This window comes from Rhinatrema bivittatum, chromosome 7, assembly GCF_901001135.1.
Source record: "Rhinatrema bivittatum chromosome 7, aRhiBiv1.1, whole genome shotgun sequence".
NCBI classification, from domain to species: Eukaryota; Metazoa; Chordata; class Amphibia; order Gymnophiona; family Rhinatrematidae; genus Rhinatrema; species Rhinatrema bivittatum.
This window is the reverse complement of record NC_042621.1, coordinates 223,983,164-224,003,570: the sequence shown is the minus strand read 5'-3', so window position 1 is coordinate 224,003,570 and position 20,407 is coordinate 223,983,164. Positions and strand designations below refer to the sequence as shown.

Genomic DNA, 20,407 nt, shown 5'->3' with positions numbered 1-20,407 from the left:
AAACAAATATTTAAAAATAAATGGAAGTAGAAACTTAACGTAAGGTGGGCTTTACTGTTTCCTGTAGTCACACAGTGTCACTGTGTAAGAGCGTAAAAGGAGACATTCTATTTTCTGTCTGTTCAGTGTTACAAATTTACTGCATCATTGAACAGGCAGAATAAAAAAACAGTGGGGTCCATAATTCAGCAGCATTTACCTGAATAACTTGTAAGTTACTCAGCTATGTGCCAATTTAAGAATAGTTCACCCACTTATCCAGTAATATTTAGCTAGATAACTCATTATCTGGCTAAAATTTAGCCAGATTACATAGGGGTATTCTGGTGGTGTCCAATATTCTGGTTGTGCTGTAAAATAGTCCTAAAGTGAGCTGGATCAATGTATCAACTAATCAAGATAGTCGGGCATATTAAAACAAATAAAATAAAAACTCTTAGCCACTCCACATGACTGAACAACTGAGTCAGATTCCATCATGCCACAGGAAGCGAAAGGTAGATGTGGCAGCAGCAATAGTAGAAACAATGGGAAAGGACAAGGGACCCAGGGTGAGCACAAGTAGCACTACTGATGATAGCAGTGAGAAGACCAGAACTGTCCCACCCAAGCTAATAGTACATTTTTTTAGCAGAAGGAAATCACAGGCAGGGTCAGGTAAGAAGAAGCTAAAGCTGGGAAAACATCTGCTACCTGCTCCCATTCTCAACTCTATTTCTATGCTGCAGAGGCAAGAGAAGGAAGAGACAGTGGTGGGTAATATCAGCCCTGGAGGGGCAGGGGCACTAGGAATGGAGCATCCAAAATCAGCACAGAACTCCCCTTGATTCCTCCTGAGCAGTGTCTGCAGCAGATACTTGGAGAAAATACAGGTTCAGATGAATCATGTCTGGAATATTGAATTCCTAGTAGCTCAGGAGGGTTTGGGAAATCAAGTTACTAACATGCCATTCTTTAGTGAGCAGCAACAGGAGGCAGAAAGCAATACTTCGGGACAAAGATCACCCTCCCCCCCCCCCCCAACTCCCCCAAGAAGAGAGAGAAAAGCATGAGAGATATTCCTGGCCTTTTCTCTCCCAGTCATTCCTCAATCCCAGCCCCAGCAGCAGTACTCAAGCATCCAGAGAGGAAGAAGAAATCCTGTAAGATGTCAGTGGTGTGGAGGCATATTAAGAGTTAGGGAGGATCAGAGTTTTGCAGAATGCATTCATTATTGCTAGGCCATCAGTAGAGAAAAGAAACTGGGCTATCTTGTAAACAGTGGCATGCAGCATCATTTTAAAAAAGAACACCCTTTGGCATTGGTTTTAAGGAAGGCAGCTGGTACTACCCTGGGGACTCCACCTAGGCACCTACCACTCAAAGCAGCAGCAGGAAAACCACGGAAAAGGAGAAGTCTATCTCCCAAGCTGATCACCTGGCCCCTTCCCCCCTATGAGGTGACAGGCAAGCAACTCCCAACCCCATATCAGTGACAAGCCACCATGGAGGAAATGGGGTGTTTTAGCACATCAAGGTCCTGTAGTAGGAAGCAGAATTAATCAAAGGTGGTGACACAGTTCTTGGAGAAATGATTGCCCTGGATATCCAGCTCCTGCAGATCATGAATTATATGGGATTTAAGTGGCTGCTGCACCTCTTAACTCCCAGTTACAAGTGTCCTCCTGGATCACATTCAATAGACAATTATCCCTGCTCTATACACTCAGTGCTGTGGTTGCACGTAGCACAGCTAGCCAAGGTAGAGAGGAGTAGCATTCATTTCACCAGCAACATGTAGTCCAGCCAGAATCCTACACGTGTCTTTCTTTCTTTGATGGCACATTGAGGGCAACAAGCCGAGGAGGTAGGCAGGCAGCAGATTTAGTGGGAGCAGAAGAACAAGGTACAAGTGGACTGTGCTGCAAACCCAGGTGATGGATATCAGTCATATCTTGGTGAATATCTTAGGCGCAATAAGGAAGATGATGGGGGTCTGGCAGCTAGACCAGAGAGATAGGACTGTTGTTCCCTTTATTTTTATTACAGACAATGGTGCTAACATGAAGAAAGCAGATGAAGTCTATGAGGGGATCTGTTGCTTTGTACACTTGTTGCATCTGACAGTAATGGATACCCAGCAGGTCAAAGTGATATACATCATCTGAGTCCTGAAGGAATTGATAGATGCAGAAAAATAGCAGGGCACTTTCATTGTCTCCCAAGCTGATCCCTTGGCCCCCTTCTCCCATGAGGCGACAGGCAAGCAACCCCCCAACCTCATATCAGTGGTGAAAGTGAGGGTGAAAATGAAGGAGAGAAAGGAAGAAATCAAGAAAGCAAAAGGTCAAGCAGAAGAAAGGATTGCCAAAAAGGCAAAGTAAAGTGACAAAACATTTTTCAGAAATATCAAAGAAAGGAGGAAGGTCCAAGGTGGTATAATGAAGTTGAAAGGTGTTAAGAAGCAATGTGTGGAGAAGGACGAAGAAATAGCAGAAATATTAAACAAATACATCACATCAATGTTCTCTAAAGAAGATCTTGGAGATGGACCATTGCTGGTTTGCAAGAGCATGGATGGAAGTGAGGTAGAGGCAACCCCATTAACTGAAGAGAATGTATTGGAGGAGCTAGGAAAACTGAAAGTGGACAAAGCCATGGGGCCAGATGTGGTAATTCTCAGCATACAAAGGTAGCTCAGAGATGTGATGGCAGGTCTGCTGAAAGACTTGTTAAATTGGTCCCTGGAAATAGGAGTGGTACTGCAGGACTGGAGAAAAGCAATTGTGGTCCTGCTTTCCAAGAGCAGTAACAGAGAGGAGGCTAAAACTATAGCCAGTTAGCCTTACCTCGATGATGGGAAAATTAATGGAGACTTTTCTGAAGGAAAAGATAGTGAACTATCTCCAGACAGGTGGGTTGCTGGACCAGAGGCAGCATGGATTCACCAAGGGAAGGTCCTGTCAGACAAATCTGATTGATTTTTTTATGATTTGGTGACAAGAGAACTGGATCAAGAAAGAACACTCAATGTGGTTTACTTGGATTTTAGCAAAGCTTTGGATACGGCCCCACACAAGATGTTTGTGAATAAAATGAGAAGCTTGGGAGTGGGTGCTAAGGTGGTAGAGTGGATTACAAACTGATTGACTATCAGGAAACAGTGTGTAATGGGACTGGTTATGTTCAATATCTTTGTGAGCAACATTACAAAAGAGATAGAAGGTAAAATTTGAAGATGATTCTATATGTCTGAAGGAGTAAAGAGAATGAAAAGTGCTTTAAGAAACCTTGAAGAGTGGTCGAAGATTTTGCAGCTGGGATTCAATGCCAAGAAGTGCAGAGTCATGCATCTGGGATGCGGTAATCCAAAAGAACTGTACGTGATGGGGGATGAAAGACTAATGTGCACAAACTGGGAGAGGGACCTTGGGGTAATAGTGTCTAGCAATCTGAAGGTGGTGAGGCATTGTGACAGGACATAGGACAATAGCTAAAGCCAGAAGAATGCTGGGCTGCATAGAGAGAGGAATAATCAGTAAGAAAAGGGAAGTGATAATGCCCTTGTACAAGCCCTTGGTGAGGCCTCACCTGGAGTAATGTGTTCAGTTCTGGAGTCCATATCTCAACAAAGGATAGAGACAGGATGGAGGTGGTCCAGAGAAAGATATCCAAAATAGTATAGGGTCTGTATGGGAAGACTTATGAGGAGAGGCTGAAGGATCTGAATCTGTATACCCTGGAGGAGAGGAGGTGCAGGGGAGATATGATGCAGACCTTCAGATACCTGAAAGGTTTTAATGTTCAAACTATTTATTCAGAAAAGTTATCAATAGAAAGCAAACAACAGGCAGCTTGCGCTGACCCTTATGCCCGCAGCATCCGATATGTAAGAAACATTTTAAACATTTTCTCCCCTAACCATAGAACAGGTTACACCACATATCAAAGAACATCTTTCTTTCCCTTCCCTCACCAAAACAATACTGTACAATCGAGAAGAGTCTATGGCATTAAATGAAGCAGTGGCAGGCAGAATATTTAGTGTAGGAACAAAGTGAAGAACATTACAAAACATAACTATGTCTCAGGGGTAGCGCCACAGTAAGGGAGTTATAACTGCAGGTCATTCTAAATCAAATTGCGAATATTGGTGGAAAGTCTCTGAATATTATGTGCTCCAAACCTCCAGGAAGTTCCTCTTTCTTTTAACCGAGTGGCCTTTTGCTCCTTTTCCCTACTAGACAAACCTTACACGTAAGGTTGCTAATACCTTTCCCTTGAAATTGAAAGAAGGTAGGATCATCAAAAAGGATCCCTTCTGGGTGAAAAGAGATACTTTATTCAAGTAACAGTTCAAAAACATCTTTAATTTCCTCCCAGAATTTGTTGATTTTTACGCATGTCCAAAAGTATGACCAATTATCCCCCTAGCGGTCTTACACGTTGGACACATGGCAGTAGTCACGTACCCTAATTTCTAAGCCCTAACCAGAGAAATGTAGGCTCTTTTTAAGAATTTGAACTTCATCTTTTGCAATCCTATGTTAGCTATTAAAGTTTTAATGTGCTTAAATCCGGTACGCAATTATGTGTCTGTATGTGCAATTGATAAATCTCTATTCCATTGAGTCAATAGGGGTTCAGGGCCCGGGGATACTCGAACAGTGAGTAAGGACTTATATATCCTAGAGACCCTCACCTTCTCATAGTCTTCAATCTAGAAGAATTCCTCCAACCGGACATAGAAAATGTCCATCAGTTGGACGCATGGAAAGTGTCCATCAGATTCCCCAAACTGCTAAGAAAGTTCCATAGCTGTAAATAAGCAAGCATGTCCCTTGCTGGTAAAACAAATGTCTGTTGCAGCTCCTAAAAACCCTTTAACCCCCATGAATTAATAACCCCATGCTGATTTCCTGGGACAAAGAGTGGTAAAAAAGGGGAGATTACCAAGGAGTGGCCCAGTTGCTCACAAAGACTCTGCCATATTTTCTGCACTACCAGGAACAGATCTCCAGCTTTAACACCAGGCTGAATGTTGACACACCTTGCATATAATAAAAATTGAAGATGTTGAAGGGAAGCTACCTGCCTCTCCATATCCAAAGGAGTAAAATGGTCAATATCCCAAAGCCAGTCCTTAAGGTGGCGTAATTAACATGCCCAATTATATTTCTTTAGCTCTGAGAGCCTCATAGCCCCTGCTTTCCAGGTACCCATGAGCTGATTTATTCTAAGCCGTGGTTTCCACCCCTGCCAGAGAAATTTAGATAACAACTTATATATCACCAGAAGATCCCTTTTAAGAATGCATAGCGGCAATAATTGCAGCTTATACAACCATTTTAGAAAAATAATAATTTTGAATAGATTAATCTGTCCAACCAACGACAAAGGCAGGGACTGCCAATGCTGAAATTTAGCTTTCAGCTGCATCATCAAGGGTGGGACATTAAATTGGTACAGCTTAGTTAAAATCTGAAGGGAGTATAATTCCTAAGTATTTATGTGTCCATAAATTCCGCACGCTTGGTGAAGTCGCCATGCCCTCAGATTTATGTAAGTTAAGCTTCAACCCCGAGAAGGAATCAAAGACTGAGAATTCCTGCATTAACATCTCAGAGATTCGATGGGGCTTGTGATATGAACTAACATATCATCCATGAATGCAGCAATTTAAAACTCTGAGAACCCCATTTTGACTCCTCGGACCTCCTCCAAGAAATGAGCAAAGCTTCTAGGGAAAGAAGAAATAATAAAGGGGCGAGGGGACACCCTTGCCGTGTTCCTCTCTGTAATTCAAATTCCCGAGTCAGCCCTCCATTAATCAAGATTGCCACTTTGGGAGCAGAGTACAGCGACCATACCATACTAAGAAATGTCCCATTAATACCAACTTTCTTCAAGACTATAAACTATTGTGTCCAGTCAAACCGATCAAATGCTTTCTCTGCATCAAAGCTGACAAACAAAGACTCCACATTTGACATTTTAATAGTCATGAGAGAGGCTAAAATTTTCTGTATATTAATCATCGAATGATGATGGCATATGAAACCCACCTTATTATTTAAAATTAAATCAGGAATTGGGGGGGGTAGTCTTTCAGCCATAATTCTGGCCAGGAGCTGCAAATCAAAATTGAGAAGCGAAATAGGTCTGTGGGATTCTGGTTGATACCAGTCCTTACCAGGTTTAGGTAGTAATGTAATTAGAGCCCTATTGGCACCATACTGAAAATGCCCCTCAGTTATCGGTCCTTTGATACATAGCAGCTAGTGGGGTAGACACCTGGCAACTTAATATTTTATAGAGCTCCCCCCGCCTTATCTCTCAGACCCTGGTGTTTTATATAGTTTAGCTTGTGGGATGACAATTTAAATTTCTGTACTTCTGATAGATGTGACATTGGGATTTTGTCCAGGTATTGCCACATTTCATTGATTTTCCCAGTCCTCACACTATATAAATCTCTAAAAAACTGTAAAAATACCTCTTGCATTTCCTTTTTATTTATTTATTTTATTTATTTATTTATTTAAAGTCCCTTCTATACCGATAGCCGTTCGCACATCGTATCGGTTCACAAAAAACAAAAACTTTTGGGCGGAGCCCTTACAAGTAACCAAGGAATACAATTAACAGGAAATTAATTGTAGAATTAATTGTAGAATTAACTACAGTTCCATTCTGGTCCCGAACCGCAGCAATACATTTTTGCCCCTCCCGTCTCCTAATTAGAAGACAAGTCAACATTTTACCAGATTTATTCCCATACTGATGTAATCTAAATTTGTAGTAAAACATGGATTGTTTTCGTTCCCTGATGTATCAGAGTGTTTAGAGCACTTTAGCTTTTCCCTCCTCAGTATGTGTGGTGGCTAGACAGATCCTAGCTTTTTGAACCTCTTTTTCCCATTGGAGAATTTTTTATTTAGGTCCTTCTTATACTTATGAAGAAAATCACTTCACCCTGTATGACAATTTTTGCCATGTCCCAAAATAAGGCTGGGTTAGACTGATGTTCATGACTGATTCCTGAAACACCTCCTATTTTTTCCTTAAAAAATCCTTGAAAAGAACATTCTCATACATATGGGCAGGGAATTTCCAACTTTGAACCCTATTCTGTTATTTATTCATATGTATATCCACCCATATCATGGCATGATCGGATATTTCCAACGGTCCTATGACTGCTGAGATCACTTTAGAAAAATATTGCTGGGACACGAGTCATCAATTCTAGATTGCATGGCATGTGCACATCCTGCAGATGAAGGATCCGCCATACATAAAGAACATTAAGTCGGCTAAACATTAAAGGAATGCCTTTATTTTTAGACAAGCGGTCCATTCGGGCTCATTTGGACCAATCTAAAGAAGGATCATGCACTATATTGAAAGCCCTCCCACAAAGCAATGGGCAATTGTCGAAGGCAGCCAGTTTGTCTACCAGAACCCCAAAGAAGTCATGATCATAAACATTGGGAGCACAATAGCACAATGGGAAATCCATTACCTGCTATTAATTAAGTTGACTTAGAAATAGCCACTGCTATTACTAGCAACGGTAGCATGGAACAGACTTAGTTTTTGGGTACTTGCCAGGTTCTTATGGCCTGGATTGGCCACTGTTGGAAACAGGATGCTGGGCTTGATGGACCCTTGGTCTGACCCAGTATGGCATCTTCTTATGTTCTTACATAGATTAGACAACACAAAGATTTCCCCATCAGCTTGCCCTTAACAATCAGGAAACACCCTTCCAGGTCAATGATAACACTTTCTGACAAAAAAGTTACATTTTTATTGAACAATATAATCACCCCTGGTTTCTTGGTCCCAGAAGATGCCCATAACATTCTTGATGCAACTTTGCCCCACACTTGATATATTGGAGTGCTCTTTTTCCTGCTGCTGCTATATACCTTCAAATTTCACTAAACTTAAATAGAAATCCCTAATTTTTGAGCTCATGCTACTATTCATTGCTTCAACCATTAACTTAATGGGAAGTGAATGAACTAATGAAATGAAAAACCTAATGGGTTTTTTTGGCCCCAAACCAACTGAAATGAGTCACTGAGCCAAGCAAACCAAACGAATGAATTGAACCAAAAATTGTCTCCATTCTCATCCCTAGCTGCAATTGCATGGACTGGTAACAAACCTTGATCATTTTACCCTCTTGCTTTAATAAGCCCAAGAGAACAGAAGGGGTTGTGAATTAAAACTGCAATCTCAAACAGGTTCTTAGAGGGGAAACAAGTAGCAAAAGCCCTTAGGATTAGAAATTAGGAAGATAAGAATGAGAAAATATCATTTTTGCATCTGCTGTAAGACATGAACTGTAAATAAGAAAAATTAGATGGGAGCACTTACACAGGTAGAGAAGATGGACAGATTGGATCATATTATTACAACTGGGAATTTTGAATAGACAGAACTTACAGTACTGCTAACTGGAGGGTTTGCTTCTGAATACTCTGAAAGAAGCTGGACACAGTGGCAGATGCTTAAGGGCCAGCCAGACAGGGAGTTTATTCTGGACCTCATCATTTCAGATAAAGAGTACTTGGCAAAATTTTAAATTATTATTTTCTTTTAAAGCCTGCATAAAACAGATGGATTTTACTAGAGCTAATGGATGGAAGAGATTAGAGGAAAGGATATGGACAGAAAAACAGAAATGCCTAAGAGGAAACTGCATAAAGTTCAGGCCCCAGTATACCTATATAGAAAATCCAGCAAAAAGGTTGAAACCAATGTGGTTTACTGCAGTAATAAGAGAGGAGCTATAAGGACTATACTATACTAACACAACAGAGGTAAACAACATAATATAACGTTAATAACCATTTCACAAATAGCTGCCCTGAGAACAGTATGCCTCAGTAACAGAATCATATGAATTAAATAGCTCTTGAGCCTTGGAAACAACCTGGTGAAAATGTTAGCAGAGATACTGGTAGCAAGGTGATTCAATAATGCTGAAACTTCTGTACTCTTGCTAGCCAATGGTGATTTATAGAAATGAAAAGACTAATATTAACACAACAAATGCTATTCCTAGTTGAAGCTGACTGGTTGTTTACCTTGCATTAAAAATCAGCTATCTAGTAATAGAGTAAACAAAGTTGCCCATACTTCAGATAACATAAATGCATAAAATGATATCTACTGCTGGTGGCTATTGAAATATTAGTAAAGTAATCACTTCACTTTGATTAGCACTGGCTCAAATTGCGAATGGGCTTTTGTGGATCTAAATTTGCTCTTCCATAGAAATACGTACACAATGAGGTTTATCAATGAATTACATCTATGCAGACCGGGGTTATTCATTGCTAAATGCTGCTATTGTGATATGGGTATAAACGTTGGTGCACCTTAGGAGAGGTTTGATCAAATATCCTTGGTGGTTAAATGTATGTGGTGCCAGAGGAAAGAAATGTCAGTGATATTGAAGTAAACCCAATATTTCCTTAAAAAAATAATGATATGTAGTTGGGTTTAACAAGGGTCTAGATAAGTTCCTGGAGGAAAAGGTCATAAACCACTATTAGCCATTACGCCTTGGGAAGGCCACTGCTTATCCCTGGTTATGAGCAAGAAGGATTGGATCTATTCTTTGGGATCCTGCCGGGTGCTTGTGACTTGCATTGGCCACTTTCAGAGACAGGATACTGGGCTTGATGGACCTTTGGTCTGTCCCAGCATGGCACATTTCATGTTCTTATGTCATGATACCTAGTTTCCTTCTAGGGTATAGAAATTTGCACCTGTGCTTTTATTTTCAAATGAAATAGGCAAAGTCAATGATAGGATATTTTGTTTGGTTGTTTCCCCTCCCCCCCCCCCCCCCATACCAACTAAATGCACCTTAACATTGAAAAAGTCCCCCCTCCCCAGGCTTTCTTCCATCTCCCAGATCACCTCCCGCTTACATGCAATGCCTTGAGTCCAAAGGTGGGCAGGAGAAATCGTCACTTTATCCTGCCCTGCTGGTGCCATATTCCAACGTGGCACCGGCCTTGGGTCAGCTGACACCAGCGGGGCAGAAATAACTTGGGGTTACTCCTGCTCCATTTGGAACCCAGGCATCACAGGGAAGCTGGGTGGGGAGGGGGAGTTCCGTGGAAGGGGCTTTCCTAAACTTTAAAGTAAAAGTATAGTGTATTTGGATTTTCAGAAAGCATTTGACAAAGTGCCTCATGAAAGACTCCTGAGAAAAGTAAAAAGTCCCGGGATAGGAGGCAATGTCCTATTGTGGATTGCAAACAGGTTAAAAGATAGGAAACAGAGCATGGAACTAATGGTCAGTTTTCTCAGTGCAGAAGGGTAAACAGTGACGTGATGCAGGAAGCAGTCCAGCAGTGAGAGGGAGGTTTTCCATTCTTTTGCACTGAGTGCCACATGTATGATTATCTTCCAGCCTGCAAGAGATCATATGTGTGCGTTAAGTGCAAAGAGCTCCAAGCCCTCAGAGAACAAGTCCAATCTCTGGAGGCTAGAGTGGCAGACCTGGAGGAGACAGAGAGGTATATAGAGGAGACCTTCAGGGACAGAGAAGTCCCACCTCCAATCTGGAAGCCCCTGTGCTGCTTTGGAAGAGAAAGATCACCTGGAAGGAGAGCATCAGCTTAATGAGATAGGAAGCAATCCTGTAGCCAGGAGTTGCTGCCTAGATGATGTAGTATCCTCCAGGGGTACGTGCCCGGGAGGGAAGGGTTAGGACAGCCATTATAGTTAGTGATTCAATTATTAGGAAGGTTGTTAGTTGGGTGGCTGATGGCCATGAGGATCGTTTGGTAACTTGCCTGCCTGGTACAAAGGTGACAGACTTCACACATCACATAGATAGAATTTTAGATAGTGCTGGGGAGGAGCCAGCTGTCTTGATACACGTGGATAACAATGACATGGGAATGTTTAGGAGAGAGGTTCTGGAAGCCAAATTTAGGGTTTTAGATAGAAAGCTGAAATCCAGAACCTCCAGGGTAGCATTCTCAGAAATTCTCCCTGTTCCAATTTCTGGATCCCAGAGGCAGGCAGAGCTCCAAAGTCTCGATGCATGGATGAAACGATGGTGCAAGGAAGAGGGTTTAATATTTGTTAGGAACTGGACTTTATTTTGGGAAAGGGACCCTTTTCTAAAAGGATAGGCTCCACCTTAACCAAAGTGGAACCAGGCAGCTGGAACTAACCTTTAAAATGGAGATAGTGAAGCAGGAAAGTCAATAGTCACTCAGAAGAATATGGTTCGGAATGGTGTATCTTTGAAGGATACTAAGAGAACAGGGAAAACATGGCATCCTAGTAGAGGTTGCAATAAATGCCAAAGAGGACCCAGTGCCTTTAAGTAAAATGCAGAAAGATTCCAAATTACCCCTGTTAACGGATGAGTGGATTGTTAATACAAACAAGAAACATACTTTGAAATGTCTCTATATAAATGCTAGAAGTCTAAAAAATAAAATGGGAGAGTTAGAGTGTATAGCACTGGATGAAGAGGAAGATATAATTGGCATCTCAGAGACCTGGTGGAAGGAGGATAACCAATGGGACACCGTGATACCAGGGTACAAATTATATTGAAATGGTAGGATGGATCAAATTGGTGGAGAGTAGGGGTGTGCATTCGTATTGACCGCATATGAAAAACGCTACGCATATTTTTTTTTTTACTTAAAAAAGTGATGAGACATAAACGATTGGATTTCCAACATATCCAACATAGCTATGTTGGATATGTTGGAAATCGCGATTGTTGATCCAAAATTAAAAGTTAAACCCCTCACCTTCCTTAATCCCCCCCAAAGACTTACCCCAACTCCCTGGTGAACTAGCGAGGAGTGAGGACGCCATTTCTGCAATCCTCTGCGAGGAGCAAGTGACGTCGGCGCCACGTCGAGTGACGCGGCGTCACGTGATTCCCCGCGGGGTCGCTTCCGGGATCCTCATTTGGCCCAAAAGGAACTTTTGGCCAGCTTGGGGGGGTCAGGAGGCCCCCCCAAGCTGGCCAAAAGTTCCTTTTGGGCCGAACGGGCTGTTCTGGCGCGACCCCGCGGGGAATCACGTGACGCCGCGTCACTCGACGTGGCGCCGACGTCACATGATTCCCCGCGGGGTCGCTTCCGGGATCCTCGTTCGGCCCAAAAGGAACTTTTGGCCAGCTTGGGGGGGTCAGGAGGCCCCCCCAAGCTGGTCAAAAGTTCCTTTTGGGCCGAACGAGGATCCCGGAAGTGACCCCACGGGGAATCACGTGACGCCGCGTCACTCCGACGTGACGCCGACGTCACGTGCTCCTTGCAAAGTTGGTCAGAAATGGCGTCCTGACCCCGCTGGGACCACCAGGGAGTTGTGGTAAGTCTGGGGGGGGGGGGATTAAAAAGGGTGAGGGGTTTAAAGTTTTATTTGCACATATGGACATATACCCAACTCATTGAATTCTGTTTATGTCCATATTGACCGCAAATGGGACCCCCTTTGGACATATGGACATAAACTTTTGCTCTGCACATCCCTAGTGGAGAGTGGCATTATATGTTAAAGAGAGCATTGAGTCAAATAGTTTACAATTTTTGCAGGAAACAAAATGCAATGTTGAATTTTTATGAATAGAAATGCCAGGTGAAAAAGGGAATAAAATAGTAATGGGGTGTATTTCCATCCACCTGGCCGGAATGAACAGACAATGAAATGCTAAAACAAATTAAGGAAGACAATAAAATCAGCAGCACAGTAATAATGGGTGATTTCAATTACCTCAATATTGACTGGGTGAATGTTACATCAGGACATTCTAGAGAAGTAAAGTTCCTAGATGAACTAAATGACTGCTTCTTGGAGCAGCCGGTACAAGAACCAACAAGAGGGGAAACTATTTTAGACCTAGTCCTTAGCAGAACACAGGATTTGGTGTGAGAGGTAACAGTGTTGTAGCCATATGGCAATAGTGATTACAACATTATCAAATTTGACTTAATAACTAGAGGGAGCACAAAAAAGAAATCTACTACCACAGCATTTAACTTTCAAAAAGGTGACTATATGCTGCGTCCGTCAGTCTTCGACGGCTTCGCCCCGCTTGCCTCACCTTATTCTCGACTCCTCCCGCTTACCTGGACAAGATGGCTACCGTCGTGTCTTCCAGCTGACCTCTCTGGCGTCCCCAGAATGGCTATGGTGCAGCATCCCGCCATTGCTCCTCCCAGGTACCTACTAGGGTGCGCGCGCAACCCATGTCTTTGTACCACCCTTGGCACGAAGCTCGAGGGCGTTCCCTCATGCTGACGTCACGCCATCCGGGTATATTAACTTCATCAATTTGCTAGCTCCCTGAGTTAGCAAGGACTCGAATCCGTTCCTGTCTACACTACTCTGCTGCTTCTGTGCTGCCGCAGGAAGCTCTCTCTCTCTCTGCCCTTCGGGGTATATGCTAACCTGGGTACCTGCTCCTCGAGGGCCCTCTGCTTTATTTCAGGTGCCTTTCAGGGAACAGGTACTCGCTCCTCGAGGGCCTGCTCTCCCTGCTCTCCCTGCCTCGGTACCTGTACCTTCTACAACAGACCTGGTGCAATCGCATACCAACAGCTAACACCTAGTGAGTACTCTAACTCTCAGTCTATCTCATCCACAGTATCTCCTCACTGGGAGACCTGCTACAGAACCTCCTGACGTCATCTAGGAGAGAAGGGCTCCCTCTGCCGAGGTCCCTGAGACTACAACCACAGACTGCCTCACTACTGCCACCTCTGGTGGAAATCTTCAAGCTGTATAATAAAGAATTATCCTGTGTTTTGTGTGCACAAGTCTAGCCCAGTGCTGTGGCTCCTCACGGGGCTCCTCCCCATGGGCGTGGTCATCTCCACAGCACCCAAGGATCCACAAAACACATGTTATCATAACACTATGATAAAATGAGGAAAATGATTAGGAAAAAAATGAAAGGAGCAACTGCAAAGGTTAACAGTTTAGCTCAGGTTATTTAAAAATACCATCTTGGAAGCCCAGAACAAATGTATTTCACTCATTTGAAAAGGTGGAAAGAAGGCTAAACAACTACCTGCACAGTTATAAGGTGAGGTGAGAGAGGCTAAAATATCTAAAGGACATCTTTCAAGAAAGGGAAAAGGGATCTGAATGAAGAAAACTGAAGAAATAATATAACCTATGTATAACCTATGAAAACTGAAGAAATAATATAACCTATGTATACGTCAATAATCTCTCGACCCCTGTTCATATTACTCCTTTTGTACCTGTACATATTTCTCCTTTTGTACCTGTTTTCACCCACCCACCCTCCCCCCCGCCCCCTCCCCTGTCTCGACCACCCCTACCCCTCTTTCCACAAGTTTGCTAGTTTTTGCTCTGTTTCTGAGCTATGTTTAAACACTGTTCCTTGTAAAGGCTTTGCCTATATATCCATTGTTGTAAGTTATCTGTAAACCGGCACGATGTGCAAACGGTTGCCGGTATATAAAATTAAATAAATAAAATAAAATAAATAAATAAATAAAACAGGAAACAGCATAAGTACTGGCATATCAGATGCAAAGCATTGATAAGGAAGGCAAAGAGAGAATTTGAAAAGAAGCTTGGCGTGGAAGCAAAAACTCATAATAAAAACTTTAGGTACATTCAAGGAAAAAAGCCTGTGAGGGAGTCAGTTGGACCATTAGATGATAAAGGGGTAAAAGGAGCACATGACAAAGCCATAGCAGAGAGACTAAATGAATTCTTTGCTTCAGTATTCACTGAGGAAGTTGTAAGAAATATACCCATGCCAGAAATAATATTCAAAGGTGATGATTCAGAGGAACTGAAACAAATCTCAGTGAACTTTGAAGATGGTCTAGGGCAAATTGACAAACTAAAAGGTAGCAAATCACCTGGACTAGATGGTATACATCCCAGAGTGCTGCAAGAACTGAGAAATGATATTGTGGACTTGCTATTGGAAATTTGTAAACGATCAATAACATCATCTATGGTACCTGAAGACTAGAGGGGTGCCAATGTAACACCAATTTTAAAAAAGGATCAAGGAGTGATCCAGGAAATTAAAGACCATTGAGTCTGATGTCTGTGCCAGGCAAAATGATAGAAACTATCATAAGGAACAAAATTGCTGAACATATAGATAAGCATAGTTTAATGGGACAAAGCCGACATGGATTTAGCCAAGGGAAATCTTATCTTAAAAATGTACTATATTTTTTGAGGGCGTAAATAAACATGTGGATAAAAGTGAACCAGTTGATATAGTGTATCTGGATTTCCAGATAGTATTTGACAAAGTCCCTCATGAAAGACTTCTTAGGAAATTAGAAAGTCATGAATAGATGGCAGTGTCTTATTGTGGATTGCCAACTGGTTAAAAGATAAAAAACAGAAAATAGAGCTAATTGGTACATTTTCCCAAATGGAAAAAGGTAAATAGTGGAGTGCCCCAGGGATCTGTTCTGGGACCACTGCTTTCTAATACACTTATAAATGACCTGGAAATGGGAACAACAAGTGAGGTTATCAAATTTGCCGACAACACAAAATTATTCAAAGTTGTCAAATCACAAGAGAATTGTGAGAACTGCAAGAGGACATTGAAAAACTGGGAGATTGGGCATGTAAATGGCAAATGAAATTTAATGTAGACAAGTGCAAAGCGATGCATTTAGGGAAAAGTAACCCAAATTAAAGCTATAAAATGCAAGGTTCCACATTAGGAATCACAACTCAGGAAAAGGATCTAGGTGTCATCACTGAAATGTGTTGAAATCTTTTGCTCAGTGTGCACCAGCGGCCAAGAAAGCAAATAGAATGCTAGGAATCATTAGGAAAGGAATGGAGAATAAAACAGAGAATATTATAAAGCCTCTCTATTGCTCCATGGTGCGACTTCATCTTGAGTATTGTGTTCAGTTCTGGTCACCACATCTCAAGTAAGATATAGCAGAATTAAAAAAGGTACAGAGAAGGGCAACCAAGATGATAAAGGGGATGGAACAATTCCCCTATGAAGAAAGGCTAAAAAGGTTAGGACTCTTCAATTTGAAGAAGAGACAGCCGAGGGGAGATATGATAGAGGTCTATAAAATAAAGAGTGGAATGGAACGAGTAAACGTTAATCAGTTGTTTACTCTTTTGAAAAGTACAAAGACCACGGGACACACAATGAAGTTACTGAGTAATACATTTAAAACTAATAAGAGAAAATATATTTTTACTCAACAAATAATTAAGGTCTGGAATTCATTGCGAGGGGATGTGGTGAAAGCTATCAGTATAGCTGCATTTAAAAAAGGTTTGGACAAATTCCTGGAGGAAAAGTCCATAAATCATTAATAAGGTGGAGTTGCAGAAATCCACTGCTTATCCCTGGGATAAGCAGCTTGGAATCTATCTACAACTTGGGATCCTACCAGGTACTTGTGACCTGGATTGGCCACTGTTGGAAACAGGATACTGGGCTTGATGGACCCTTAGTCTGACCCAGTATGACAAGTCTTATGTTCTTATGAGCTCAGTATTCTGTCTTTGACAGTGGCCAATTTTGGTCACAAGTACATGGTAGATCTCCAATAATTGACCTGTTTTTTGTATCTAACTTTGAGGGAAAAGTGCTGTCTTTTCCCCACCCAAGTCTATCTAGTTAATGAATGCAACTGCACTGTTTCTTCAATGAACTGATGAAGCAAGGTTAGCACTCAAAAGCTAGTCACAGATGTATTAAGTTTGTACACTTAAAATGTGTCTCCTACATCTTGTTTGTTGACCTTTATTTTTATTTATGTATTTAAAACATTTCTTACAGGCTTCTTTGTGGAATTTAATAATCCTATAAGGACAGTTTCCCTATAGGTAACTAGGCTAAAAAGAAAAAGAGTATTAAAACAAAGCCTGGAAGGATTAGAGGAGTCACCTAGTAGTTAGAGCAGCAGGTTGAGAACAGAGAAACCAGGGTTCAAATCGTGCTGATGCTCCTTGTTGCCATGGGCAAGTCATTTCACCCTCCATTATCTCAGATACAAAGTAAGGAGCCTATTTACTAACGGTTTTCTCCCATTCTGTGTCTGTGGGAAAAATGCTTTGTAAATAGGGCCCTTAGATTGTAGGACCTCTGAGGACAAGGAAATACCTATGGGACCTGAAGGTAACTTGCTTTGCGTTACCAATGAAAATGCACGGAGTTACATCTGAAATAAATAAAAACAGGGCTGGATTTAAGATGATGGGGACCATAGGCAGAGGGGCTTAGAGTAACAGATTCATGTTTTCCCCTCCCCCTGAAAAGCAGAGTGCAGAAATGGGAGTCCCAGTTTTTGGACACCTTCAGAATTTGGTACCCAAATCCGGTCCTGATTAAAAATCTGCATTCAGGTTGATGCCATTTTAAGGCAGCAACCTAGAAACAGCAGCTCACTATGCAGGGATCCATTACAGAGGGTGCCTTACGTTCTTACAAGACCTCCAACCCTAGAACTTGTGAATATGGTTATGATAACTGCTACTATTTCATCAACAGTAAAGCTTCACCTTGTGTGCACCATCGAAACAAAACAATGCCCTGAATGTGCTGCAGATTGCCCTGGTGATTTATGGAGAAGAAGCACTAATATAACCATGCCTCTAATGTGTTCCTCTCCACCCAACCCTCCCCTTTGATAAATCAGACTCAGAGAGGATACTCATCCAGTAGTGTAATAACTGCTTTGTTTTCTACAGATTACAAAAACAACAAGAAAAAATTTAAGCGAGAGTGCAGCATATTCCCAGCATCATCAAGTCCGAGTCTCCCAACAAGATTTTAAACTGTTTCGAACTCTGCTTGCGCTGATGATTTCTTTCTTCATCATGTGGAGTCCAATTGTCATTACTGTGCTCCTGATCCTGGTTCGGAACATTAAGAAGGATTTCAATATTTCGTCCTCGCTCTTCTTTTGGATCGTGACGTTCACATTTTGTAATTCTGCTTTAAATCCAGTGTTGTATGATGTTCATCAGTTCAAAGACGAATGGAGGAATGTCCTTTTCTGCTTCTCAGTGAGAAAAACAGACAGTACAGAAATGATCGAGAAGAGAAACAAAAATGAACAGCCAAGTATCACAGGAAAATAATTGCTTCGTATATAATATGTCTTTTCTTCATTGAAACCGCCCCCTTTATTTATCAATCATTATAGAAAGTGAGTGCTTTAAAAATGTTGGTGGACAAGCCAGCTGTGCATTCTTTTGGGATAAACATATGGCGTAGTTCAGATCTTTAAAGATTTTGTATTATCGATCTCTGTGAAGGTTTTTATAGTTAAATCTTTTTTTAATTAAATTTTGCAAATAATGGACATAACCAAGTCAAAACGTGCAACTCAAGGTTTTATAATATCCTGCTCAACCAAATAATTCAGTTGAAACTTTTTTTTAAAGCAACAGTACTAGCCAAAAATATTTTAGATTGAGTTAGGTATCAGTTTTAAGGAAAAGGAGACTCTTTATAATTTCATTTTGTTTTATTTCACTCCTGAGTAGATAACTTGGCCATTCCCAACATGATGAATCTATGTAAACTGGGTGTTGCTGTGCTGATCTTCCCCAGAACATTTTACAGACAGCACACTCACATTACGTCATAAATAGCATGAATAGTTGATGCTTGGACACAATAAAGGAGATTTTTAGTAAAGCTGTGTATCCACTATAAAAAAGTGTACAACTTTTATTTCATAAAAGTACAACTTCCTAAGAAATAAAATATATTTTGACAAAAAAAGAAGAGAGACCTAGGAATAAGAACAAAAGATAACAAGGTAGGTTCTATTTCAATGAGAATAAAGGTATAATTAATTGGATATACAATAAACCTAAGGTTCTTACTTTATTCCTGTATTGTACAAAGTTTCATTCTTTTCATTTGGATTAAAGTGGAGGTGCCATGAAAAATGTTTTCTACCAATTGTTTTTTTGGTTGATTGAGAACTGGGAGGTGTTGCAGTAACCCACACCTCCCAGATTGTTTGTACATTTGATATTGCAAAATCCAATAAAACGTTTATACAAAAAAAAAAGTTTTCTTTTTTATCTTATGCAGTGCCTAAAATGAATTATTAATTTAGTTGTCTTTATTTATTATTTATTACTTCTTCTTGAGTTCCCTCAATTACATATACAACAAAGCGGGTTACAATAAATTACCAATACCATCAAAATACATATTATTTATTTATTTATTTATTTAGAGTTCTTATATACCAACATTCCTGTATGAAATACAGATCACACCGGTTCCCTGCCTTGCCCTTATTCCCTGCCTTGCTTTCTCCTCCCGACCCAACCGCCCTTAATGACTGTCAACCTCCCAAGCACAAGCAACTCAGGACCTCAAGCATCTCAGATTACCTTTTCAACCCACATTGCTCTAATTCAAAGCAAAAGCCAAAATTTGAAATCCAGTTCACATAATGGAGTTTACCTGGCAATGCTCAGAATAATTTTACACAATATCACAGTATTTCTCAACTTTACAGATTATTTCCTTTTTCAGCTGGCAGATACATCTATCATCAATTCATTGGACTAGAAAACATGGATAAAATGGTTCTTCTCATAGGACTTAATCCAAAGTTGATTGTGACCAAGGGAAGATTCAAAGAGCAGCAATATCCCTAATCAGATGCAACCCAGATACCTACTACCCTGGGCAAATAGCTATAGTAAGAAAGGCTTCTTAGTTCCAGTTTAGGAGTTGTTATAAGGCCTAATCCAGTGATAAAATGATCCAGCCATTAGTGATGGACTGGAAATCAGCAGACTTGAGTTTTATTTACTTATTTATTATTTAATCAGTACAAACTATGAAAGCAATTGATAATAATATATATCCATAATCATTAAAATATACAAGTTAAAAACTTACCTCTACCAAAAAACAGAGATTCCAATGAACCCATTTTCTGAAGAGAGACATTGTCCAGTCGTGGTTTTTGAACTTGAATTGTGGTATTTTAAATTTTTCTCTTTCTAGTTGAAATCAGCACTACAGGTTCCAAAATACATCAGCAGGGAGCATAATAGTCAGAACTGGCCTAAAGTCTTCCCCCCAAAACTGGGTCACTTGGAAACTCTGAAAGAAACTTGTTATGACCTTGGACAAATGGCTACCAACTTGTGCGTCAGGTACCAACTTATTGTAAGAACCAGGGAAGGAGGAACGGGAGGCAGGGATGAAGAACCTGATCTACAAAGGCTTTTCTTCCATTCAGTGTCTATGGGAAAATAACTTAGTGAATCTGGCCTTAAGTGTTCACTATCAGTGCCATACATAGGGGTGGATTTATCAAAATGCGGTAAGTACCACATGTGATAGCAAAAGGGGCATGTTTTTATGCTAATATAGCATTTATCACAATTTGCGCTAATTACC

General features: G+C 41.0%; 1 protein-coding gene and 1 long non-coding RNA gene across 2 annotated transcripts in view; one reads left to right on the top strand and one right to left on the bottom strand.

Moving 5' to 3' along the window:
* FFAR4 (free fatty acid receptor 4) overlaps nucleotides 1-18,578 on the top strand; it is a 27,185-nt gene extending 8,607 nt beyond the window's left edge. The window contains exon 3 of the mRNA XM_029609896.1: nucleotides 17,716-18,578. Within this exon, the coding sequence (XP_029465756.1) occupies nucleotides 17,716-18,108 (393 nt within the window). The 3' untranslated portion in view covers nucleotides 18,109-18,578. The remainder of the gene's footprint in view (nucleotides 1-17,715) is intronic.
* Nucleotides 17,890-20,407, bottom strand: LOC115095769. Its single transcript, XR_003857864.1, has 2 exons — nucleotides 19,901-20,407; nucleotides 17,890-18,026 (listed from the first exon to the last, which is right to left on the bottom strand). It is a non-coding gene; the product is annotated as an uncharacterized LOC115095769 (long non-coding RNA).